The sequence below is a fragment of the Asterias rubens genome, chromosome 2 (genome assembly GCF_902459465.1).
Source record: "Asterias rubens chromosome 2, eAstRub1.3, whole genome shotgun sequence".
Lineage (NCBI taxonomy): Eukaryota > Metazoa > Echinodermata > Asteroidea > Forcipulatida > Asteriidae > Asterias > Asterias rubens.
In genome coordinates, this window is record NC_047063.1 from 8,247,996 (window position 1) to 8,274,854 (window position 26,859).

General features: G+C 36.7%; 2 protein-coding genes and 1 long non-coding RNA gene across 6 annotated transcripts in view; 2 read left to right on the top strand and 1 right to left on the bottom strand.

Moving 5' to 3' along the window:
• LOC117307181 (cAMP-dependent protein kinase type II regulatory subunit-like) overlaps positions 1-13,767 on the top strand; it is a 62,790-nt gene extending 49,023 nt beyond the window's left edge. For 3 of the 4 annotated variants that reach the window (XM_033791855.1, XM_033791851.1, XM_033791854.1), the window contains exons 11-14: positions 2,341-2,346; positions 5,080-5,137; positions 5,531-5,599; positions 8,400-13,767. In XM_033791855.1, coding sequence (XP_033647746.1) covers positions 2,341-2,346; positions 5,080-5,137; positions 5,531-5,599; positions 8,400-8,515 — 249 coding nt within the window. In that variant the 3' untranslated portion in view covers positions 8,516-13,767. The remainder of the gene's footprint in view (positions 1-2,340; positions 2,347-5,079; positions 5,138-5,530; positions 5,600-8,399) is intronic. The other variant, XM_033791852.1, reaches the window with a different exon arrangement.
• Positions 13,768-14,402: 635 nt separating this feature from the next.
• On the top strand, positions 14,403-19,271 carry LOC117307152. The gene is made up of 3 exons (XR_004521037.1): positions 14,403-14,562; positions 16,726-16,981; positions 17,217-19,271. It is a non-coding gene; the product is annotated as an uncharacterized LOC117307152 (long non-coding RNA).
• A 503-nt stretch (positions 19,272-19,774) lies between these two features.
• LOC117307297 lies at positions 19,775-26,701 on the bottom strand. The gene is made up of 10 exons (XM_033792015.1): positions 26,681-26,701; positions 26,109-26,212; positions 25,732-25,909; positions 25,230-25,381; positions 24,034-24,170; positions 23,470-23,573; positions 21,621-23,142; positions 21,132-21,257; positions 20,834-20,994; positions 19,775-20,445 (listed from the first exon to the last, which is right to left on the bottom strand). Exons 2-10 carry the CDS (start codon positions 26,156-26,158, stop codon positions 20,308-20,310), a joined length of 2,568 nt encoding a protein of 855 aa, XP_033647906.1. The 5' UTR covers positions 26,159-26,212; positions 26,681-26,701; the 3' UTR covers positions 19,775-20,307.
• Between the last annotated feature and the right edge of the window lie 158 nt (positions 26,702-26,859).

Consider the following 26,859-nt stretch of genomic DNA (forward strand, 5'->3'; position numbering starts at 1 on the left):
GTCAGCATCATCTGTGCTATAAGCCTTTTTGAGGTATGGCGAACGTGATACGTGCGTCACACGCGGCGACTGATGCCACGCTCACCATGAACGTTGATGGTCAATAGGTTTACATGTAAACGCCGCGTCGCCTAAAAAAATGCGCACTTCACTGAAAAACACACTTTCTATTTCTATGGTCAATACGCACAAATTTACCCAAACCTTATAGTGTTGTAGCATTGTGTCCGCCATATCTCCAAAAGGCTTATGGGTTTGGATTCAGAGGATGGGATTTTGAAGGGGTTAAACAGACCCCAGCTTTGCTACCACGGGCACCGTGCCTTATCGATACCTTTTGTCACTAACCCCTAGAAGGGAACTGCTGCAAAACAATGCTGATTGGCTAACAACAAGTGACTGTGGGCATGCTTGTGAAACACTTCTTAGCGCTTGAAGTGCGCTTGTTATGGGCTTGTACTCATGCTCGTTGTACATGTAGGAATGCAAGTATTTTGACGAAATCCACTTCAAATGAATCATGTTTTTACATGGTTACCCTAAACCGCACACACACCATATCAAAGAAGAATGGGGACCAGTTGACAGCGCCCTCTGCATACGTCTCATACAGATTGGATCAACCACATATTTGAACATTTCAAAATCACACTTCCAGGGGTTAAGATCGAGCAGGGTATTCTGGAAACAAAGTAACATGGCGAGACTGTATACCACTGGGAACAGGGTTGAAACATACCCATGTCACTCTGTGGCCACCTTTCTTTGATGCCAAGTGTACTAACAACAAAAAAGTACTGCTGATTCCTACACATTAACAGAGCCAGACTATGAGGAAGTTCGGGTGAGAGACTAGACTTGACCAGAACCATGGCGTAACTCTCAAATTGACCATAGTCACCATACTTCAGTGCATGGTTTGATAAAGTCAATCTCCCTATACTGTATGGTTTCTGGTTAGTTTAGTCAAGCTAGTCACCTCCCGAGGTTGCTCAAAGAAGATGATGATGTAATGCATGACATCATTAATATGCTAATTCACCTGCATGCATATTTATTGATCACTAATGTTGTTGTTTTATTGCACCATTTCCAGTCAATTCGTCATCACTCTTCACCAGCATTCACAGAGTTTTCAGATTACTCTAACAATATTTACTGATCTTGTAATTTCCATTTTTGTTTTGTTCAATGTTTAGTTGTTTGAGTTTCATAATATTTGTTTGTTGCTTAAAACATTTTGTCAATTGCCAGAAAATCAGTGTGATCAATGAATGGACTTCCAAATTTTATTTCATGTATATTTTTCTTTATGAAGAGATTTCTGAATTCACAATATTGGAATTTAAAAAAAAATATAGTTGCTAAACTGGGGTAATTTTTTTGAAAATCAATTGACAATATAAACATTTTATTTTGTGGGTTTGGAAAATAAAACATGACAGTCAATGGTTTGTTATCTACCCATTTTGCTATGAATATTTTGTTTTTCAGTTGCGTTTCTCGTTATGCTATTCTGTTTGCCATGCTATGTACTGTTAGGACAAACTTAATGATGTGAGAATGCAGCAGAGGTCATGTCAAGTTCAAGCTACTCAGTACTTAGATTGGCAGCTGTCTAAGTTGACCAGCCATCTATTTCCATGAAACTTTACGCAAATATGTGCAAGTTGTGAACCATTGACACAAGAAATCTTGCGCAAGTGGACTTACGTAGTTATGTAAAGTTTCGTGAAAACGGATGTCAATCCTTTCATGGACATGTTAATTAGTACACATTCCCCCTTCACTGAGTGAATGAACTGCTCAAAACAAATAAATGGGGGCAATGCAGGGAGCATTTAAAAGCATGCTTCGTTTCCATGGTGATGCTTCCTGGACGTCTTTCACCAATAGTTGCTTCGCATTATAATTCCAGTCTCAAAGTACCCAAGAGATTTTCAAACTTCAGTTATGAAAAACAAAACGAATTACCAAAAAATAACAACTTCAGATACTGTGCATTACCAGTGCCACTTTAAATTATATTAAATGCCCGAATCATGTACTAGAATTTACCTTTGACATGACCTCTGAACTCATCACAGCATGCTCTGTGTTTACTTGACATAACTGTCGTTACTATTTTTTTGTTGATTAAATACTTGTTTAGTTTTCCTCATTATGTATACTACTGTTTTATTCTTGCTCTTCGCTGTTTATTGGGGCATGTTTTTCTAAAAAAACTCTGTCGCCCATTACTCTTGGCTACCTCATCACAACTACCACCGTTATTTCTACGTACGCTGTGAAACTTGACCACCGCCACCATCTTCATGCATGTTGCTGTTCACTTTTCAGAATGCTGTAAGTATACAGAGGGGCTTCCCCCTCCACCTGTTCCCGATCCCTATTTCTCCTTAGAGATACACCTCAAACCCAGTACCCACTGTTAGTGCCCTTGTGTGTCTCAAGATATACCTCAAACCCGGTACCCACTATCAGAATGCTGTAAGTATACACAGGGGCTTCCCTCTCCACCCAATCCCGTTTTCGCTCTGGGGGTGTTAAACACACCTCAAACCCAGTACCCACTATTAGTTCACTTGTGTGTCTAAAGATATACCTCAAACCCGGTATCCACTTTCAGAATGCTGTAAGTATACACAGGGACTTCCCCCTCCACCCAATCCCGCTTTCGCCCTGGGGGTAATAAACACACCTCAAACCCAGTACCCACTATTAGTTCACTTGTGCGTCTCACTCTCAAGATAAACCTCAAACCAGTACCCACTCTTAGTCATTAGTGCCCTTGTGTGTCTCAATATATACCTCAAACCCGGTACCCACTTTCAGAATGCTGTAAGTATACACAGGGGGTTAGGGGCTTCCCCATCCACCCAACCCCGCTATCGCCATGGGGGTGTTAAGTTACACCTCACACCTAGTAACCACTATTAGTTCACTTGTGTGTCTCAAGATATATTTCAAACCAGTACCCACTATTAGTGCCCTCGTGTGTGTCAAACTCGGTACCCACTATGAGAATGCTGTAAGTATACAGAGGGGCTTCCCCTTCCACCCAATCCCTCTTTCTCAATAGGGGTGTCAGATACACCTCAAACCCAGTACCCACTATTACTATTAGTGTCCTCGTGGGTGTCAAGATACGGTACCTAGTACCCACTATTTTTGTTCTTGTGGATGTCTCTGGAAGAATTGCCCTTCAGCAAATTTATTGACCCAGTTTGAGTTCTACTTTTTAAGAACTTCAAGTAGTTTCATCATAAATCCCTTGCATCTAGATCACTGTGTCTGCTTTTGTGTGACATAAGACTATCATCAGATTTGCAGTGTTGTTTAAGTGGTTCATGCCCATTCCAAGACATAGCTTGGAGCTGTTCATAGAACAATGAATATTTATTATTGTTAAGTTCTTTGTATAATTTGGTTTGCAGTAACACAATGTGTATAAAATACTTGGTGGGTCGTCGGTAGATTATGTTCTTTTGAGAACTTGTCTTGCTTTATATTATACTACCGCTGAGTATACAAAAGCAAGGCAAGTTTCTCTAAAGAACCTAATCTACATTGTACCAAGCAAGTAGAATGTTGTTTATTATACCGCAAACCAAGTATACATTGATAACTTGCCATGCAATGCCTCAAGTACCATGTTCAGTTCTACTTTGCTAGTAGTAAGTTTTTGGTATACATCAGTCCATTGGAACATGAATAAGAAATTCTGATTTTAAAATTTTCACATTTAAGAAGCACATTTGTTTGTTAACTATTAACATATTTTTGTTGAATAATTCGCTGTTCATTTTAATCATTTATTTGTTAATGCTCACCATGCGTTTTGTTTTCAATCACGAAACTGTTAAAATTACCACAACAAAATTTATTTAAAAAATTGTATTATTTAATTGACATAACTTTTCTCTGAAATGTTTCATATAATTTCTGTGTTTTCACTTTGTTTTCCTTAGAATCTAGAACAGTTCCTCTGGAAAGAAAAAGACTTTTGCAACAGCCTTGATTATAAAATTTCAACAACTGTGCAACTTAACTCCAATCTTTTTAAATTTGATAGACTCTTTATATGGTTAAAAGGTTGTGTTGACCAATCTCAAACCAATTGATACATGAATCCAAAATAACTTCACCTTTTAAAAACTATTCAGCCAACAAAATGCACCAGGATGAATTTATAAGAGTCAAAGAGTAAAATGTACGGGCCTTGAACTCATTTTCCTCATAGAAGTGCCTCTTACTTGTACCAGAGGAAAATTAATGTGCCCTTTTGATAATAAAATTCAAGGATTATATATAATCTTTGTTTAAAACCCCAAATCAACTAAATCCAATTTGTTTCGATGATGCATCTTTTTATGGATACAAATTAGAAATAGGTTTGTAGAAATTGTAGAAGGTTGTGAATTCCTTTAGTGATTGACATTTTAATGAAACTCTTTACGCAAGAAAAGTGAGTGGGCTGAGACCTTTTAGACAAGATGTTTATATCTGAACGTTGCTAAGGATAGGGCAGAGCTAGCTGTGTATTGAGAGAGTTGCGACATGGAAGGACCAGTTTTCTTTGGTCACGTGGTTGCTGGACGCCATGTTGTCTCCAGATGCAGCACAACCCAATGGGCAGACTAGTGTGGCACCTTGTGTTCGCCCATGCAGTTCTTGGGGGAAAAAATGGCTTCTAACCGCAAGTTGTCATAACTCTCTCAATACATGTATATGGCTCTGGGATAGGGTGATGAATAGCGCCCTTGCAGCAATCTGCGCTTAGAAACCTCATACCCAGGGTTTGACTGGTTCTCATTATTTACAAAGGTGGGGTTGAGGAATTCTGTTTCTTTTTTTGAAAGCAATTTACAAATTGCAATTATTTCTATTTTGAAAAAATTCATAGTGAGGCTTAAAAGTATGCTTTTGTTTAAGGTAAAAAAGTATGGAGACAAATATTTCTTGAATATCTATTTGATTCTTGTAAATGAACAAGTATTTGTCATAGATCTCTTGTGATGAACATTTTGTTTTGATTTGATGTGACACTGATGAAACTTGACTCTTTACCTTTATTAGGATGACCCCACCAAAGAAAAAGAGATTGCTACATACAGCAAGGGCCAGTACTTTGGAGGTAGGTTTTGTAGTAAAAATAATAACAAGTTCTTATATGCATTTTGTTGAGTCAAAAATTTGACTTCATAAGATGGCATGCCATGTTCGTTTCAAGGAAAATCGTGCAATTCTTAGGCATATTTGTGTGGATCATTGTATTCTACTCTAAAAATATCTCTCTATCCATGTGCATTTTATAACAAACAGTTTCAAGCTTTTGTCATAGACCAACTAGCCTGATCCAATGCCAACAGGTCCCTTTAAAGCCAAATGACACGAGTCCAATTAATAACAGAAATGAATGCTACTTCTGCGTTTGTTTCAGTATAAATCAAGAGTTTCCAGGAGTCTATTTTATCTTGTTACCTTGGGCTTTTCAAAAACTGTTTTTCATTTTCTTGTTGTCGAACAGAGCTAGCTTTGATCACAAACAACCCACGTGCTGCCTCAGTTTACTCTTGTGGCTCCGTCAGATGTGCCTGTAAGTATTCAAGCATTGTCAAGGGTTCTATCAATTTGTACATATATCTGACAGATTATGTATCTTGTACTAGTATCTCTTTGTTAACCATCACATATGAATGTTGGAATGAACCTGCTCCCCCTTGCCTAACTGAACTTGGCACTCCTTACCAGCCCATAGGCCCACTCCGTTCCAGTTGTCGATTTCACAAAACTCTTTCTAACTTAGGATTAATCTTATGACTTAGGACAAGTCCCAACCCTGCACTGTAGCATGCTGACCTTAAGATTAATCCTAAGTTAGGACGAGTTACTCGTCCTAACTCGAGATAAGACGAGTCCTTACTCTTTGCGAAATTGGCAGCAGCTCAGATACAAGGATTCTCACAAGACCTCAAACCAGATACTCTTCATCTTGCCAGAGGTTTTAATGCAGCTGCACAAACAAATAGGTCATGCTATTTCACTTACTGAATTCAAAACATCCTTTATAACTCACCCTTTCCAGACCTATTTCGTGAGAGGCTATTTATTTCATTTTCATACCCTCATATTGTTAAAAACAATTGCTTTTATATCATTGTTGTGAAGTGTTTTTGTACCTTTTCTGTGCAAAAACGCTTTAAAAATGCTTAGATTATAATTATATTTGTCCTTTGCGATATTTGTTTATCTTAATCTAATCCAAAACTTCATTTTTTAATAAATTGTATGATAGAATGTACAGCATGTTCTGTCTTTTAAACCTTTTATGTAATGTGTTTCTTATTTTTCTACTTCTCTGTGATTACATTTACATTGCTGATTGTCATCATTAAGTGATGACCAGGGGCCGATTTCACTAACGTCTATGTTTGCGATCATCGCTAACACACTTGCTATGAGATCGCAAACCTCAAATCCATCGCAATTGCGATGTCCCTAATTCTGCGTTTCACTAAAGTCATCACAATTGCGATGAGGTTAAAAGGGAAATCAAGTTTTTGTACGAGGCTAAAAGTAGTGACCTTTGACATCCCGCAACAAAATCGTCGGTCGTCGCTCGTAATGAAATGGCATTGTGCAGTTTATATGTAAATCGTTGTCATGTTGGTGCACACGAACTATTGTGGACGATGTTTAGGCATTTACAAAGGGTTAAAGCATTTATAGGCCTATGGCCTCTATTATAATTTTAGATTTTAATAAACAGTTTTCGTAAATCTGTTGTAACGGTGGGATAGATGAAAATTCTGACATATATCTGTCTAATAATACTAAGCTTCACTCTGTCAATTTGCCAATACATTACACATTTTTTCTAAAAATGATGGTTAAAATAATCGAACCCATATAGTATCTCCTTTTTACCGATATTAAGGGGCTCTTTGCTGCAGTTGCGTCGCTGATAGTTGTCATCGGCAATCTGAGTCTACCAGGTAAAAGACCGCAAGACTAAAATAATGTAGCGCCACTCATTTTACTCTAAATCACGGACAATTTATACGTCAAAACGTACACCGCTATAACTATAAGCATAGAATGGCGCAATGTATCATAAGTTTGCGATGAACTTTTACTTTGCGACCACTAACATCGCTAAATAAAACTTTGCGACGAGTATATTCACCGTTAAGTTTTAGTGAAATCGTTGGCTAAAAATCCATCGCTAAGTTGCGATGGATTTTAGATTTAGCGAGCGATTTCGGCGTTTGCGATGACCAAAGCGCATTAGTGAAATCGACCCCAGGATTGTAGATGGGAATGCGTTTAAAATATACTGTGACTTTTTAAAAGCAATATTTTCACAGAAATCAGGGAAAGTACTGAGTATACAGTGCTTAATTCACATCGGTGTATGAGTAAAAGACATCATATTCTTTATCCCGATGCAAAAATAACATCTATTATGTTGTATTTTCATCTTTTGTTTTCTCCTTATACCAATGTGTGTAAGCACTGTATGCTCAGTACTTCCCTGAGTTCTGTGAACAAAAGGCATTCAATCCCACCTGAGTAATAAACCTGTGGTATAAAGATGCACTTATTTAACAAATCAACTGTGCATTTTTGTTTTGTTACCTAGTAGGCCTACATCTTGTATTAATTTGTATTTTGTTGTCTTTGTTTCTCTACAGCACATAGGGACATGTTTTAGCTCTTATTGAACAATTAATTAATGCATTTTTGTTTTGTTAACAAGTAGGTCTACATCTTGTATTTGTATTTTTTTTTTCTTCTTCTCTACAGCGCATAGGGACATGTTTTAGCACTTATTTTTGAAACAATTAATTCATGCATTTTGTTGTTGTTACCTAGTAGGCCTACATCTTGTATTTGTATTTCTCTACAGCGCATAGGGACATGTTTGAACACTTTGTGTTATTCGTTAATTATTATATTAGACAGTGCTTACACAGGGGTCAAACCAAATTAATATTATTCTCACATGATATGTAATGGTTCAGTTTAGGTATTGGTTCAGTTGTAGATGTGAATATTATTTGAAATCATTAATCAAATTGAAATTTGTCAGTTTTTGTTTAGAGACATATTGTGGCTTGTAGTGTATTTTGTACTGTATTATGGTAAAACCAAACTTAATGTAGTTTTTGTAAGTTTGATATAAAGGTTGCGAATCGAGGATAATAAATTGAAATTTTACTTTTTGAGACATGGTGGCCACTAAAGAAGTACACTGTGTGGCTTTGGTGTACATGTATACAGACATATTTACCTAAACCTTACAGTGTTGTAGTAATGTCTCCCCCATATCTCAAAATGGCTTAATATTGAATTGAACTATCAATAAATCTTGTCTCTTTCCTTCCATAATCCAGTCCTAGATGTGAATGCATTCGAGAGGTTGCTAGGTCCCTGTATGGACATCATGAAGAGGAACATCGGACACTACGAGGAGGAAGTAGAAAGAATGTTCGGCAAAGGACCCAAATGATGACGCTATTCTTTCCCCCTCCCCACCCCCTTCTCTCATAGAACAACTCCCCCCCCCCCTTCAAACACCTCCTCACAACACACCAACTGACCAACTGCCTACACAGGGATTAAATGACACACTACATGCCCGAAGGTTATAACTGAAGCTACCACAAGCAACGGACAGCGAACCAAAATGGACTCATCACTACATCTGGGTCTCAACTTCAACGGAGCTGCTTAAGGGAGCAGCAAGATATTGCTTAGAAACATTCTGCTAAGCAAAAATTAAGCAGGGTTGCCAGCCGCTAAGCGTATTTGGAATTCCTTTTTTGGCTGGTAAACTTACTCTGTATATCTGTTTTTATGCTTAGCTGCTACTTGTTGTGCTCAATCAACTCTACGAAATTGGGCCCAGATAGTTTGGTAGACAATTTGCTTAGCGGCCTTAGGGCTTAACCTTCGGGAGTACATGTGTTAGGGGAAGGTACAGCATTTATAAATCAAGAGCTGAATGGGAAGAAACTCAGGGGACTGTCGTGTAACTTCCCTTAAGAATATTGATAACCAGGACCAATAGACCCTTCCCATGAAATATGTAAATTGCACATAGCGCGTGCGCACTAACATTTTGTTTGGCAAAAATAAGGAAACAATGTGCTGTTTTGTATATGGCTAATGGCTGCGTGACGCAGACGCGTTTGCGCGTCTGCATAGTGCACAACTTTATGACGTTTGCCACCCCAAAGGGTCTGTACGCATGCTTGAATGTAGTTAGCATATTTCATGGGAAGGGTCCATTCCATTTGTGTAATTTGACAAAAAGAAAAAGAAGCGGGAACAAGTTAACAACAACTTCAAATAGCGCCTTAGCCATGTTAGTGCAATAAGATTGTATTGGTGTATTGATATAGACAGTGGAAGGGACTGTGCAAGTCTAATGCGTATCCAAACATTAAGTTAAAGCCAGACTTGTGGATCTCATGGCACTTTCTTGGCTGGGCCACAAAAACAATTTCTAAGTTCACTTTATATTTAATTTTACAAACTATTGACGATTTTACTTTAATGTGATGCTTATTCCACTCAGCATTTTAGAGATGAAATTTTAAAACCATAAATAGTTTGCCTCAGTACAGACATGACTGCCTGTAACTTAAATAAATTATTTTAAAAAGTTACGTTGTTTATTTGCAGAGTGCTGCTTTACGTGTTTGTTTTGCGTTAATTCAAGGCATCTTTTCCAAGTTATGATGAGGACCCAATTTCATGAAGCTGTTTCAAGCAGAAAGATCTGCTGATTAAATTTCTTTGCTAAGCAATAATGAGTAGGGTGCCAGTCGTAGCCAGGGTGACTGTATAGTATTCTGACTGGGAACCTATTTTTGCTTTATCAAATTGGGCCCTGTGTAAAAATTGACCAAAGTCGTATCCGAAATTGGCGGCTACGGCTTACAGCTATGGTTAGATTTCCAGTTCATTCTGTGTTGGAGTGCTGTACAGCAACACTCTTATCAGTGAGTTTAAGCTGTTGCCGCAAATTTGAATATTAGTTCATCTGAGGTTCAAATGTTAGTCATTTTTATTTATTTACTAATTGACAAGATGTGGATGACTCAGGCCTACTGATTAGCTGTAAGAAAACAAAAACTAGTCCTCTCAATGTTTTTCCTTCTTACATCCTGAACGATATACAGTCTCATACCAAAACTTGTTCGAAGGACTAGGTCTTCTCTACTGATACTGTTGCTATGGTATCGTTAATATGCCACATTAATTTATTATGACTTAATCTTGTTTTCTCTGATCACTTTTGTTTTTATTCACACATATTAAGCACACCCTACTTTTGCTGTATAAGTATTTTGATTTTTTTTCTGAACATATATGATGTGAAGTTGGCAATATTTATTATAATTTGAATCTTTCTTTTTTATTAAAAGAAACAAAAGTATATCTGATTTTTGTTGTTGATTTCATTTTATAAAAGATTAAATGTTTTTTGATATGTGCTGCTGGCCAGATGTTATGTGGTGACAAACTTGTTCAAGATCTCACAAAATAATTAGCAGAGAACTAAAGTAGTTGGGTGCACTGAAGCGAACATGCAGATATTTGTTTAAATCAAAAATTTATCTTCCTCTGGTAGTTAAGCAAAAATTGCTTCCCTGTGGGGTAAAATGTTTACAAGGACATTTTGTTTGAAAACATAAGAAGGTGGCAAAATTGGTTGCTATGGTTATGGCTAGATTTCTGCGTCATGCGTTGAAGTATGGTACTCGTGGTGATAAGAACAAATTGGTGGAACAAATTAGATAAAACACGGTAAGAACACGGCTAAAAAAGTACATAAATAAATAAAAGTAGAAAACATGAAATTAAAAATTATTCAGTATTCTGAAACGTATTTGGATTGGTCTGGGAAATGGTTTTACAAGCATTTTGTATGAAGGGTGTTTGTTCAGAGGGGAACCATTATGTTGTTAATAATTCGTTCACAACCCAGCAGCCCGTTGTATAACAACTGCCACAGCGGGCAAGAGATTTGATTTTAAAAATCTTAATGTTTGCCTCAACAAGTTAGAGGAGTTTACAGTTTTTTTTGTGCATTTTTCAAATATTTGTTGTTTGTTTGTTATTTTTTCATGTTTATAACTTTGGGCCTTTATTGGAAGCGTTCTTTTAATGAGTTTAACAGTTGGTGTTCATTGTAGTTGAGTGATTCCAGAGGGTGCTTTTTAACCTTTTAAAAATTAATTGTATGTAGAAGTCACAACTTGAGGATTCAGACATAATCTTGGTATCTTGATAACTTTTGGAGGTATGTTTTCATTTACAAAATAGATTTCTGTAATTTTCTCCTCTCAATTTTCTCTCCAGACACATTTCATCTTGAATCTTGTCATAATCATCTTCCTTTGTTAATTTCTGAGAGCTGCTTAAGCACAACAAATATGCTAAGCACAACAAAATTATGCTTACATGTAACATTTGTGAATGGTGTACTATGTCACTTATAACAGTTGTGATTGGTGTCCTGCTCATTTCTGCAAAGCAGGAAACTCTCAAGCAATATTTTCTGCTTGAGCAGCTCTATAAAATTGGGCCCAGTACTGTGCAGAAACCTAGTACTGTGCAGAAACCTGTAGTGTACACAGGTGCATCAGTATTAAAGTGTTAACAAAATGAATTCTTTACAAATATTAAGGAGAAATATCAAATCTTTCACTAAATCGGTTGGTACTTACTTAACAGCAAAATACACAACAAATCAAGTGTCGCACTGCTGGAATAATTACTATAAATCAGATACCTGTTAAGCAGAAAATGTACCACTTAGCAAGTTTGCCAAGTCTATACAAGTAAATACCAGGTAGAAAACAGGACGTGGGAGAAATGACACTGGAACTATTCTGAAACATATTCCAGAAAGTTTTTCTGATTAGAGAAGTAGACTATGTCGTTTCTGAAATACACATCGCTGGTTGAGCAGCGAAAGAAAAAACAAACATTCCATTTTACATTTTACTGCATTTATTATACTTTATATTAAAAACTATATAAACAAATAAGTAAAAAAAAACATTTGTGGATAGATGTTTAGTATTTGATGAGAATTATTGGTAAATCTAGGTGGTGATGAGCTTTCATTTATAGAGGATTTGTTGAAAATAAGCTAAGTCATTCTATTTACAGTGAGTCTATAAGTTTCTGTTGCTCAAAGCTGTTGCTACTTCCTTATTTACATGTTTGCGAACATCTGAGATCAAAGTCAGGTTTGTTTCCATCGGGGCCAGATTCATGGCTCTGCTTATTCGATGAATTCTGCGCTTACGATCATCAATTTTCGCTTACAGGTCAAGCGCTAAATTTCTGCTTAAGCTGTGTAAGAGAAGAATGCCTAGAAAAGTAGAGAATGCATTGGCACATGCACAAATTCTCTGCTAACCTGTGAAATAAGGGCAGAATTCCCTGCTTTTGTTAACAAGCAGAGCCATGCAGGGCCCAGTTTCATAAAGCTTAGCAAATGTCCAGACTGAGCAAGAAGTGGTGTTCTGGCTGGTTACTTACTTTTTCTTAGCACACGTTTTTGGTGCTAAGTAAGTTTGTATGCTTACAGGCTTGATGAAATTGAGCCAAGATGGATTCTCTGTGCTGTAACAGGAAACACACTCAAAAAGATACCTGTGTTTGGTTTAAAAACAAAAAGACAAAATTTCAGAAATTTGTTTTGAGAAGTTGCTATCAAATGCCTCATGAGTATGTGTGGTATTCTTATCATTGCATTCATTGCTCGTCGGTTTTTACCTAACAGCTACTAGCCATTACTGAACACCGCCGGCTAATCACACTGTACAGAATTTGATGTTTCTTTGTTAATCGTTATTGTTCAAGAGATTTTTTAATCCACAAACTTTAGAGTTAGTGTTGAATTTTGAAAAAAGTGTTTCAAAACCGCTGTTTCTGATTTTTACAGACGGTGTTTGTGTTGAATCTTCCACTGCCCTACAAATGTGCGGCTATTTTTGGGGTTTTAATGATAAAGGCAGAAATGAAAGGAATTTGTCATTATTATTATTTTTATTTTTTCAGATAGAAATATTTATCCACCTGGCTATTTTTATTTTTTAATTGTACACTGGTTTTAGTTGAAAAACAAATGTGCTCAAAATTGTGAAACTTTCTTTGGGGGTCAAATTTCTGACTCTTAGAAAAATACACTTGAATGTAAAATGTAAGTGACGCATCTTGTAGTTTTGACAGAAAAACGGGTCCCCTCTCTTCAACTGTTAATTTATTTCTGACCTGTTGTGATTCACAAGGGCACCAGTCTATGAAGGTGCTAGCCTCCTGTCGAGTCATATTTACACTTTAAAAAACAAAAAGACAGTTGATGCGAAAATATAAATGGTGATCGCTTAGATGCACTCTCCACTGACTTCATTTAATTAAAAAAAAAAGACCTAAGAAATAATTTAAGTATGCCCTCAACGCCATAAAAACACTAGCCTTATGTATATATTATTTGTTTTTTAGAAGCCAGGTTGGTGAAAGCTTAAATCAGTAGAATGTTATTTTATTATGTACATTTTGAGCCACATCAGAGTTGGAGTCGTACATAGCATTTATTATGTTTAAAGAGGCATGTTCATTTTGCGGTATACAAATTTGCCGATGTTTGTTTAGAAAATTATATATTTAAATGTTATCTTAAATATTGTGGATAAAAAAAAAAGTGATTGTGAATAAACCAGTTTATCAATTTAAAAATCACAGTCCAGAGTTGTGTTATTTCTTTATAATTTCAGCCTTTAATTTTGCCAGACTTTTTCCTAACTGCCCAATTGTATCGCAGGAAATCCAGACCGATTGTTGGAATACCGGAACTGAGAATCATTTATCAGTTTTCTAGTGCATTGAAGGACAATTTAGAGTAAACAAAATGTAACATTGTAGAGACTTCTGTACTTTGGCCTTCAAAAGTTGCACAGGCACATCTATTTGTACCAAAATTAAAAGTAAATTTATTGTATTGCTCTTAGTCTTGGGTGATGTAAAGCTTCTAAAAGTTCTCTCTAAGATAATATAATTATTATGTATTTTCCCCCTTTGATCATGAGAACAAATGCCGTCTGCTCACCACATGTGGTGCAACATTTTATATGGCAATTAATGACAATGACACATCGCTTGTATTGTGTTTAACCATGGAATTTATTCGTCCATGGTATAACCGTTCACTCAGTCAATCGTTGAACGTTGTATTTCTCAGTAATTATTCATATCACTTCATAAATATGCAACACAACGTCACGCGTATTGACCAATCACTGTGCTCGTCAATTATCACGAACCTGCTTCTGTACCGTGCATCTCATTACTTGCTCATTGAGATATGCATGCAATATCATCACAGCCGGCCTAGCACTCGAGGAGATCAAACGCCATTTTTGTTTTTTCCTTGCGACAAACTTCAAAATATACGGGGTGAAAATGAAGCACATCTCGGCAGCACTGCTGCTCTCCGTACTGCTGTTTCACGCTGTCCTCGCTGATGCATTAAAGGTTCGTTTTGTGGGACAAATTTTCTTTTTAAAGTGCACATTTCCGTAAATAAGACTAAAAAGGAAGGAATCCATATTTTGTATTTGATGAGAATATTTTTGTAGCTTCTAATTCTTACCTATTCGACCTTGACGTGAAGATGTTCACATTTTGTTTCACACACATATTCTGTGAACTAGGTTCTTATTAATTTTGGTTTTTACCCAGACACCGATGTGTGTTAGCACTGTATACTCAGTATTTTCCTAAGTCCTGTGGAAAAAAATTCACAGGCATATTACATGGGTGGGATTCGAACCCACGACCCTTGCAATTTTAAATATATGTAAATAAATTAAATAAAAATAATAACTATAATAATAACAAAATACAAAAAATAAATAAACTCATTAATTAATTATTAAAACATAATCAACAACAAACAGACAAATTATATGTAGGCCTAAATGTTAATCAGTGTTCTTGTCCACTGATTCAATTAATTTGAAAGACGTCAGAGATAACCAAATCAGCCATTCATGCAGCTAACAATGATCCACCTGCTTTTATTAATTTCACTATAGTGGTTTTGTTTTATTGGAGATCAGTTTGGATATTTGGCCAAAATTGCAGGGTTGATACCAATTGTTCTAACAAATGCAATATTCAAATAAGTGTATTCTAAACTAGTATGAGAAGTGGTACATCAATGTTTGGAGAAGAAAAAACCCCACCCAATTTAATCATTCCAATATGGAAACATTTTGTATGATTAAAAAAGTAAATTCCACAAAATAAAGCTCAGTTTCTTAAGATCAAAGCTTCACTTTTCATTTGTAGCTTATTTGATGCTCAAAAGCCATAGTTTTTGGTACTAAAACTTAAAGGCAATGGACACTATTGGTAATTACTCAAAAAAATTATCAAGTTTAGAATTTGAGGTCTCGAAATCAAGCATCAGAAAGCACACAACTTCGTGTGACAAGGGTGTTTTTTCTTTCACTATTATCTTGCAACTTCGACAACTGATTGAGCTCAAATTTTCACAGGTTTGTTATTTTATGCGTATGTTAAGATGCACCAACTGTGAAGACTAGTCTTTGACAATTACCAATAGTGTCCACTGTATTTTATATGGTTTATTCATTTGATATTGTTTGCATAATGGCCAGATTTAAAATTGGGCTTGGTGGGCAGTTAATGCAGATAATGCGGTCAAAATACGCCTCAATAATCACTTGTCCTGTCCATAGGGATTTGGTTTAAAATCTATTAAGTCTCCTTTAATCCATCTAAAGCTATTTCATTATTAAATCATTATCTTATTCAGATTGGTAAAGTATGTACTTTCTGTGTTGTTTTTATGTGAATCAATTTATAATTAATAGAAACCTATATAATAGAAACCTTTATATCGTATTTCCACCATGCAAAGTTTCAAATCCTACTAATAGAAACCTGTTTTGGATTTAATCGGGCAGGCTAGTTGAAATCTTGAAACCAATTAAGAACTCACTCCGCAGCAGTGAAGTTAATAAAGAGAAGTCCCCTCGATCCACTAGGCAAAAGTAGTAGTCCCAGTCGGTTTCCTACCTTTCACCCAGATTGTTAATAAGCAGGACAGCTCTTCTCAGAACTAAGTAGTTTCCCGAATCCCGAAAATCTATTCCGCAGTAATCAGGTAGTAGAATAAATGACAAGACAAGTTCTCAAGAACAAATCTTCATAGCAAAGTACACATGGTGTTACTGTGAACTGAATAAAATACATCGATAAAGCATGCATGCAACCCATTCCTACCTGATACAGTCAAACATGCCAAACAGCGCTGATGCACAGTAACAAATTTCATGAGGACCACATAAACATTAACAGGACTTGAGAGGGAAAAAGCCTACTAACAGGTTTTGGCAACTCTAAACTCTTATACATGAAGCTCTTATACATACATAATGTGGATTTGAACCCTGGCCTGATCAATCATGACACTTGTGTCCTTGAGCAAGGCACTCTATCATAATTGCTTCTCTCCATCCAGGAGTACAAATGTTATAAATGACGAGCCATAATAATTGGCTTTTGGGAAAGACTTTACTTTCTTATAAACATGTACATAGTGTTAGAGGCTGGTATTGTTGTCGGATTTGCCATGATCTTACAACGATCCCATCTTCTTTCTACTAGGACAAAACCTTAGACAAAGATCTCCTGGAGCGAACCCGACGGGCCGTTGCCCACCAGGGTCTTATCAATCCTGCCGATTTGAGGATGCTGAAGGTCCGACGAACTGATCCGTATCGTCGCGCTCCTCGCATGAAGAGATACCGCAGAATGGCGGAGGACCCCGAGATGTTCAAGAGGGGACCAAAGAGCGAGAAGTACATCACAAGAGTGAAGAAAATTGTCAAATCTTAAAACAATGATCTTTCTTATTGATATGGTGAGTAAGATGAGATGCTGTTTATGAAGGGTGGGTTGGGTCTCTTTTCTGTAAACTTAGATGATGGTCTCAAGTCTTTAAATAAGTTTTCTCAGTTTTGTTTTGACATTCTGCATACTACAGCAAAATTTCGAGAAAGAATCTGCGAAACTTTGGGCCATTAATAATTGTATGCACAAATTTGGGTTCAACTTGTTTTATTTTATCTTTTTGTTCTTCTGTCCTTTATTCCTAGTTCAAGTAACAATTTGGATTTTCTTGGGCAGAAACTCTGAACAGAACAAACTGCCATACTCTTGCTACTTGTGACTACGCCAGTTGGGATAGAACCAAATCAATCATCACCTCTGCAATAGAGCTGGAATATCACTGAACACCATTTACCTCCCAACTACCAATTCGGCACGGACTACAATCATGGAGTTTGAATCAAACTAGTCAAATAATCACAACCAAAAATGTTCTATTTAACAATAACTCTACTTATATTGTAAAATCCAGAAAATAAAACGGAGGCAATGATATTGTATTGGTTTTTCAATTTTTACTCAAGGGGTTGAATGCATATTGTACATAAATTACATAAATGATAACACTTCAAATTTAAATAGTTTGTATCTTTTTAAATCTATGTTGAAATTGTACCTTGTTCTTAAAGGGAGGGTATGCCTTTCATAAAAACTCACTTGGTTGAAAGCAATGCAGCTGTTGATAATGTATAATATTTTGAGAAATTTTTCAGGAACGTGGTGCGGGAGAAAGGGATGCAAACAAAATCAATCTGAGAAACACTTTATGCATGAAATGTTTCTCAGATTTTTTTAATTATTTACAGATTATGTTTCCTGGGACATAACAGCTACAGATTTTTGGCGATATTTTAAAAACAAAACCACCTTTGAAAATTAAATTCTTGCAGGTTAGTTTTACTGTATCTTTACACTTATATAGGAATATAACAACTGAACAGTTCCGAAAACCAAACGTACACTTTTTAAAGGTGCAAACAAATTCATTGGTGCAGTGAGGTGATGCACAACTCTTAACATTTTAGTTGATGTCAAAATATATACATGTAGTAGAGCTTTGTACTGACTTTAATAATATAAATAAATAAAGTATTTACTAAAAGCTATTTGACATACTGTCTAAATTCTTAGGAACACTGATAATCATCAGAGTTGTTCGTAGTAAGTTACTCTCCAAGAAAAATAAGTCATTGTCAAAATAATCAGTTACAAATTAAAACTTGGTGTATAATTCAAGAAATGCATGTTTTGGTGCAATGTTCAATTTTACATTCCAGGAGCTGGATACAAGGCCTTCGGTTTTTTTTAAACACAGTAATTTGTTTGAACCAATTTTGTTTTTATTCCATCCAAATGGAACAACGATTTACAAATCAAGTCTTGGGATTGAGTCTTTCTACTGTGTTTATAACATTTATCTCATCTCTTCATTTTGATAAGCTAACACAATTTCTGTCTACCCCAAGACCTCATTTGTTTCATAATTAATTATTGTACATTTAGATCATATACTTTACAAGTATATCATTGGCGTATCATGTATTAAATTGGTGGTAACATCTACATGGTACTTTTTAAGAAGTCTGGATACTTTGACAAAATTAAACTATTTCTTCAAAGCTTACAAACAATGGACCCATTCTTATAAAGCTGTTAAGCAGAAACAGAGATTGGCAAGTTCTTCTGCTGGGCCAAAATGATCAGGGAACCACCAGTCACAAACAACATTATATTTTGGCTTGTTATCAACTTAACCTAAGCAAGATTTTGCTGTGCCAAGAGTTGTTTTGTGTTTGGGGTGGTGTTTAGCAGCTTTATGAAAGCAGGCCCTTTTTGGAGTTATTTCTATGATGAAATTGCAAAACAGTCATGCTTACTGTTACAATAAAATGTATTTATTTATGGAACTTTTAGAAATTAACAATCATGTACACAGAGATATGGATTAAGTAGACTGTTTTTGTTTCACATATCAAACAACAATTATCCCAAAAACTTGTAGTTCAACTTTGTCAATCTAATAATCAATGCGGTCTGTGTCATAACAGAAGAAGATCAAACTAAAAACACTCTAGTAAGATAATATGAAATACCAGAACTTTTTTGGTTCATCAGATGCAGAAGATGCAAGTCATCATTTTGTTTGTTTTTGAGATTCAACAATTTAAAAGAAAAGTATTTATATTGCAAAGTATGTTTTAATAACTTATTAATCATAAACTACATTTTAATATAATAAATTATGGGGATAAAAATGACAATTTCTGTTTCAAATGAGTTTGTATTTTAGAGAGAGGTTTCAATCACAAAAAGTCAATAATATACACATAATGAATGTTTATGAGTGCAATGGTGCGAATATGTTCATGAGTTGAAAGGTGGAATGTTCGGAGCCGAGTTGAATGGAACATTCCAGCTTTCAACGAATGAACAAATTCGCACCATTGCACGAATGAAAAACATTCATTATTTTTTTTATATAACATCCAAGTAGATCTTTGTCATTTTGATTGAAAGATACAACTTTCAAAACAAACAATTTCAACTGTAGAAGCCGAATGCTAGTAATTTTACTATGCCTTCTTGCAGTAACACCTGCTGTGTTACCAAAGACACGCGCACGCAGTGATGTTTTTACTCGGCTTTTTCGTTCCATCCGAAAAGTACCATTGCACGCTGCCAGCGTGCAATGGTACTTTTAGGATGGAACGAACAAGCACGGTGAGTGACTCAGAGTGCAGTGGTACTTTTATTTGCTATCACGTGACGGACAATCCTCCAATCAAATGGCAAGGATCTGCTTGGGTGTTATATAATACTTTTTATTTTGTATAAAGTAACAATTGTTTACATAAATTAGAACTCTAAAACAAGAACTCCCTTTAGTTATTACACCTACTAACTGTTCTCAAAACATGTGAACAGCTGACAATGAATCATGCAGACAAACAGTTTCAAATGTAAAATGAAATTCAAGAAACTCTTAACATTTTAAAGTTTTTAATCTTGGCAACAGCCTGCTATAGTAACTGTCAACACTTTAAAAGTTTCCTCCCCAAAAATGTACAGTGTCTCTGCTTGCTGCCGAATACTGCGCTGACGGCGCCCTCCCAAGCTAACAATTCTATCGGTTGAAGCGCAGAATTCCATTGTAAGCAGAGGCATGCAATATAGCAGAATGATGATTCATAATTTCAATAGTTTGTCATCTATTTATTTGCTAAAGTTTTGACCAAATGAGACTATCAGTTTATGTTCAGGTGACATGTTTTACTCGTAAGTTTAGAACATTTGATACTAATAAGTCTTGATTTTTCTGATCTTGCTTTGTTGTAGTCGAAGTGCGTTGCTGATCTCGGCCATCGCGGCTGATGAAGAGTTACTCAGGCATCGTTTCTTCTCTTGCTGTCTGCTCACTTTACTCCCAAAACTCATCTATGAGAAATGAGTAACATAAATTCAGTTAAAGGTAATGTTGTCAATGGGAGACTTTTGGGAACACAGTAAGAAAGTGTACAAAAGAGCCCAATTTTGTAACTTAAGCACAAAAACAGAATTATAATTATCAGAATAAGAATAGCAGCCAAACTACCATGTCACATGTACAATTTTTGATTGGTATCCTGCTATTTTTTTGCTTAGCAGAAAAATGTTAAGCAATATTTTCTGCTTTTGGCCTTGTTTAGGCAAGATGATGAAGAAAATGACACGGGAGGTATCCGTGTCTTATATGCAATCTGTTCCAGCTAAGCCAGCATCTTACTTGCTTAGCAATTTTCTCTGTGCTTACCAGCTTTAAAGAATTGTGTCAAATGTAACTTACGGAAAGTGGCTTGCGGGTAACCACCGTCTCATCACTGCTCTCATCATCATGTATTATCTGGATGTAAGGAGTACTGCAGATATCTGAGCCTCTTGTAGGTACAACTTGTTCCTCAAAGACATCCCTATGGGATTGTTGCTTCGAACTGGACTTCTGAAACCCTGATGACAGATTTATTGAATGTACTAATGTTACAGTAAAATACACGATAAAACAATTATTCCCCTCTGCCCATTCTTTGCTTTTGTAAATTTGGACTTGGAAGGTAATTTTAAAAAGTCTTGATAAAGATACTTACAAGGTGAATCGGGCAGTTTCAATGAGAATATCATGTCTTCAGAGCTGTCTTCGTGATCCGAGTAAGATGGCATAGTGTCTAGACTCACTGCTGATGGCTGCTTAGCTGGATTCATTGAGGTTACTCCTAAACAGATACAGAAGAGAAAGACTGGTTTACTTGGCTAAGTGGTTTCTTTCCTCATCTTCCAAATCTTGGACCCTAGTTTGAACCCTGCCCTGGGCACTATGTTTTCCCTGGAAAAATACACCTTTAACTAAAACTTCACTCCTTGTTCTTTCTCCAAATTTTGGTTATTTTAGTGATTAAGTTCTGAGAATTCACAACTAGAATTCACAACTAGAATTAGTATGCTGGTCTCAGTACTTTAAGGTTTATTCTGATGGGAAACTACTTAACTGACCCCTCTTTCAAAATAAATCTATTCCAATTTTGAAAAACCATAATTCTGCATGTGAGATGTTTATAAACAAGATGACTCCAACCTACCTTTGATGGTTTGTTTGGATGCTTGTTTGTTTTTTCTTTGCACCTGCTTCCTTCTGACTGGTTTTGAAGCTGGCTGATGGATAGTCACCACTTCCATCTCAGATTCATCTCGAGAAACCAACCCCTGTCTCAAGTCTTCAGCCCAAGTGCTCTGAATCTCAGCTACAGAGCTACTTTTGCATTGCATTTCCTTTGATTTCTTATTCGTCTGATTCTGTCGACTCTTCACTAACTTTTCTTTCGGGGCTTTGATGGAGCTGGCACTCAGACTCTTTGCACTGGTAACTCTCTTCTGTGAATAGATGTTATCATTCTGCGACACCTTTGTGGAAGCCTTTCGCTGACTCCTGCTGTTCTGCCTTTCCTGTGGGTTTTTCTCCTTTGGTGCTTTTCTCTTTCTCACCACTGGAAGAGTTTTTTGAGGAGGTTCAATAAACTCATAAACATCTTCCTCTTTCAACCAGTGGCAGGCCTCTGGGTCCTGGAGAGGCTTTGTAGTGTTGACTTCAGAGACTGTTTGACTGTTTCTTGTCTTGATACGTGGTTGAGTTTCTGGCTTCTTCTTCATCTGGTTAGCTGTGTCAGGATTAGGCTTCTTAGCTTTGACTCTTGCTGACTGCCTCTTGGACTTTACTGCAACCTGGTATGGCTTCCTAACTTTCTTCTTTCTTGTAGGAGCTTGAAGGACTGGTGCCTCATTACCCTGATTGGTTTGTTGTTCTTGTGTGGGAAGAACAGCTTCTTGAGGCTTCATCACTTGGGGAGCGACAGCAGCAATTGGTGATGGCCTCACCTTGTTCGCATTCCACCGTCCAGATGTGGTGGCTGAACTTGTCGGAGACATCAAATGAGGTACAGCTTCATGTTGCTGTTGAAAGTGGAATCCAGATGGTCTACCATCTGGGCCAAGATTGCCACCTCCTTGATTTGAAATTGGCAACCTAGGTTGAGTCACAGCTGGTTGGTTGTAGGTGTAAGGAAGACCACACTGTGGGTAAGACTCTCTGTTTTGGAGACTTGGCTGTGCTGGCCATGGTGGAAGCCTGACATTGCTACCATGGTTGAGGGTTGGTTCAACCATCTGACGAGTAGCGCCACCAATCAGATGATAGCTTGGATGAATCTGATTGATCATACTCTCTTGATGTCTGCTTCCTGACTGAATCTGACATCCGCTCTGCTCATACTGAGCCACGGCTTGCCAGGAGCGTGGTCGATTGTCGCCGTCCATAATCGGTGCTGCCATTAACCTTTGACCTGACTGCAGACCTCGGACCCTCTTGTCGATGACCTCTGATGACCCGGCTTCATTATGGAGACTTCTCTGATGTTGATCCTGTTGAAGCTGTTGGATCTGTGTCTTGCAGAAAGCCTGTTGTTCCTCTTGCATCTTGTCAATGTGTTCTCTGTTTATCTTTTGTTGTTCTGTGTACACCTCCATGAGAGAGTGTACGACACGCTCGTCACGCTCTTTCTTGGCAGTTTCCAGTTGCATCTCAAGAACCTCAATCTTGGCATCTTTCTGTGGAATTTGCAAATATTCCTCTATAAAATATCATTCAATAAAATTTAAATCAACAATATCTCAAATGTAAGGCTGAAGATCAATCATATTATGAAAAATAATTTACTGCATCAGTTTGCATCTTGTTATTATTAATCGTAAAGATTTGAGATGCTCCAAATAGTCGCAATGTTTTATAGTTGACAGGAATTACTAAGGATATAAATACGCTGACATACTATCTGGAAACTTCAATCAAAATCAAATCTCAATATAATAAATCTGACCTTCAACATTATAAAGGGAGAAAATGAAATATAAAATATTAGTTTGATAGTGTCTTACAGCAGCAATGTTTTGAAGCAGGTCTGTAAGTGTGGCCTGCTGGTCTTCTGTGATCTTCATTGCACCCAATAACTTCACATGGTAACTTTTCAGATCTTCATTTACTGAGAAAAAAAGACATAAACAAGTCGGAACATGAATAAGAATTTTTGTTAATATTAATATTTTCAACTCCCATAATAAGCCATAAACCTTTTAGTCTGTATTCATTAGGAAATTGTTGACTCGAATGAGCTTGATATGGTATACATTCGAATTCAGAAGTTCTACAAAATATCACTTCATGCATTCGTTTTGACATTTTGATAATAATATTTTCAGTAAAAATATTGTAAGTAAGTACAAGATTCTAACATCAAGTGGGGTATACAAGAAACGACTTAGGTACTATACAGCATTCAATTGAAGATTATATAACAAACAGTTTTATTATGCACAACATTGCTATAAATAACCTATCATGCTATTCCTGTCGCAGAAAGGTGCAGGGCCATATAGATTAGGCTAGACAATAATTATATCTTATCAACAATGTTCACAGGTGAAACCTAATACCCAACCTACTTTTCTGAATAAGATCGCCGAACTGACTGGCTGTATCGGAGATATTTTTATCAACATTCTTTCTGATGTCCGTAGCAGCGGATCTGACTTCCTCAGTGCAATCTTTGACAAGCGTAACAAAGGTGTTTATCAGGTCCCTGGACGAAAGGGAAGAAGAAAATGGGACAATGTCAAGGAAGACACAATATTGATTCTTTAAAATGTCACTGCGATGTTATTCTTGTCTTTAGAACGACAGATGGAAAAGGTTAGCGAGGATTGACCTGAATAGATTCATAACGATTGAGATCTGAGAGGAATACAGGAATGAAACAAAAAATGATTCAATGAAACATTTCTTCAATTTGAAAAGGAAACGTGTCAACATATTTATGAACAGGAAATAACAAGACAGATGTGAAGTCTTGCCAAAACTTAAGAAATGATGAAAGTATAATAATATAACACATAATTTGCATAAAAAAGTGCAATGAACTGATATTTTATCAGTAGGATTTTAAACTTTGCATGGAGGGGGTATAATCAGATGATGTTTGAGTTGCACCATGTATAAATCTATTTTGAGTAGTGTTGGTTCTGAAATAGAACAAGTGGTTGACAACTCAATGTTTTGACCAGTATGCTGTGATCATCTTCAGGATGCTGCTGGACTCTGTTGCTGAATGCCGCTTAAGTACTGCCTTGGAGATTAACTGGTAGTTGGAATTGGCTCAATAAGCCTTTTTGAGGTATGGCGGACCCAATGCTACAACACTGTAAAGTTGTGGTAAATTTGTGCGTATTGACCATAGAAATAGAACGTATGTTATTCAGTGAAGTGCGCATTTTAGGCGACGCAGCATTTACACGTAAACCTAATGACCACCAACATAGTGAGCGTGGCATCAGTCGCGGCGTGTGATGCGCGCGTATCACGTCCGCCATACCTTAAAAAGGCTTATGCTGCTCGAACTAGGGAAGGAGTTGAGGTTAGCTCGAAAAAGCATGCAGGCTGAAGCTGCGACTGAAACCTAAACTGAAACCCTCTTGGAATGTGTGCTCACTGAACTGAATCAGTGGGTGACAAACACAGGGAAGGAGAGTTGGGAACCTAGAGGAGACTGAGGTATTGATGACCCAAAACTAAGGATATTTCATCATTCTTGCATAGGCGAGAGAAAAAAGGATAATCCTAACAGAATTGTATGTCTCAGTACCTGTCATCTCTTTCCTTTGCTTTCTGTTTATTATTCTCTAATCGCTCTTGGAAACTTCTTTTTCTTGGCTGAATATTTCTGTCAGATTCTTTGTTGAAGAGCGGTGCCTTGGACATGTACTTCATGTAGAACTTTTGTGGGTTGTTTGCACTCTGTTGGAAAAAAAGGATTTTGTTTTATCTACTTATACTTTCTGCCATGGAAGAGCTACTTTTATCCGGGTTGTTCATTTTGATCTTCAAGTTTAAAAATGAAACCCTTTTTTGAAATTGTCTAAAAGATAAAAAGTGTCTTTAAATAGATTCAAATGATCTTTTGTTATCTAGAGAAAGGATAAAAGTAGGAAATACATTGTTGCAATTAGAATTATGGCAATGCTTTTACTTAAAGGTAGGATCAACGTTTAGCAGTGCTATGAAATTGAAACCGTACAGTAAGCACGAAATTGGCCGCTAAGCAGCTCTATGTAGTCGGGCCCAGATAAACAGTTGCCTGATAGTACCTCTGTCTGCTGTGAAACACCCTGCGACATCATCATCTGTGAGAACATGTCGAAGGAACTGGATTGTGAATTCTCCATCTGGGAATTGATCTGAGAGTTACTTTGACTCAGAGTCTGACTGGAATTAAAAGCTGAATCCTCTTGGTCACTTCTGAACCCAGATCGCTGCAGAAACTGACTTTAAAGCAAAAATATACAAACAAAATTAAAAATCAAATAATGAATGGTCATTGTGGTCCAGTGTAAGGACTGTAGTGATTAAATTACTTCACATAAAAATGGCATTACAGGAAAGAAGGCCTACATTATAAATCTGGTTTTAAATTTATTCCCTGTTAAAAAAAGAAAGGTTTAAGAAAAACAGTATTAGTACTCACGCTGGATTGGTGCTGTAGAGCTCCTTGGCACTTAGTTGATTGTTAAACATATTTGACTTTGATGTTAGTCACTTTGTTTGGACTTGGAGACTGTCTTTACAAATCTGAAGAAAAATAATCCAAACTTTAAATTTAATAAATAAAACATCTCAAAATCAAATCAATACAACGGTGTGTATCAATTTTCTAACTAAGCCTTCCGTCACTCGTCAGCATACCCCATTTTTAGAAACAAAATTTCGAGTTGTTTATTGGTTAAATACCTGACAAAAGAGTGGCAAAAAGACGTTTCAACAAATCACCGAACAAGTTTCTGACCCGCCGAATCACAATGCATTTTGCAGTCCGGCTCGGCTGCACACTTTGACTTTCGCGGAGCAGACGACATTTTTCAAATCAATCAAAACACTTTTCAACATTTTGTTTTTCAATAAGAACTCAGAGTAATTGTTGAACGCAGTTAAGTTTCTCAAACAAACACTATAATTGTAAGATGCTTCACAAGTTATTATCAATATTCACACACACATTTTAAGGAAAAAGGCGCAATTTAGTATCCTGTTTTCCCTTACGACAAAATTTTCTCTTTTGCGCTGCCGCCATCTTGGATTTAAATCCCCAAACTTTTCAATACCTACTGCGCATGAGCAAAACACTACGCAACGTCACGCCTACTTTTGTGTCATGCAATCTGATTGGCGCTTGCGCCTTTGCTGTTGAATATTCATACAGGCACTGGCGACGGCCAGTT

Bases quoted from the DNA above. Each gene is read 5' to 3' on its own strand.
- LOC117307297 (XM_033792015.1), bottom strand. From the start codon at position 26,158: ATGTTTAACAATCAACTAAGTGCCAAGGAGCTCTACAGCACCAATCCA. The intron at 23,574-24,033 runs GTAGGTTGGGTA...TTTTTTTCTCAG, and splicing joins CGGCGATCTTATTCAGAAAA to TAAATGAAGATCTGAAAAGT. The intron at 21,258-21,620 runs GTAGGTTGGAGT...GTATCTGTTTAG, and splicing joins ATCCAAACAAACCATCAAAG to GAGTAACCTCAATGAATCCA.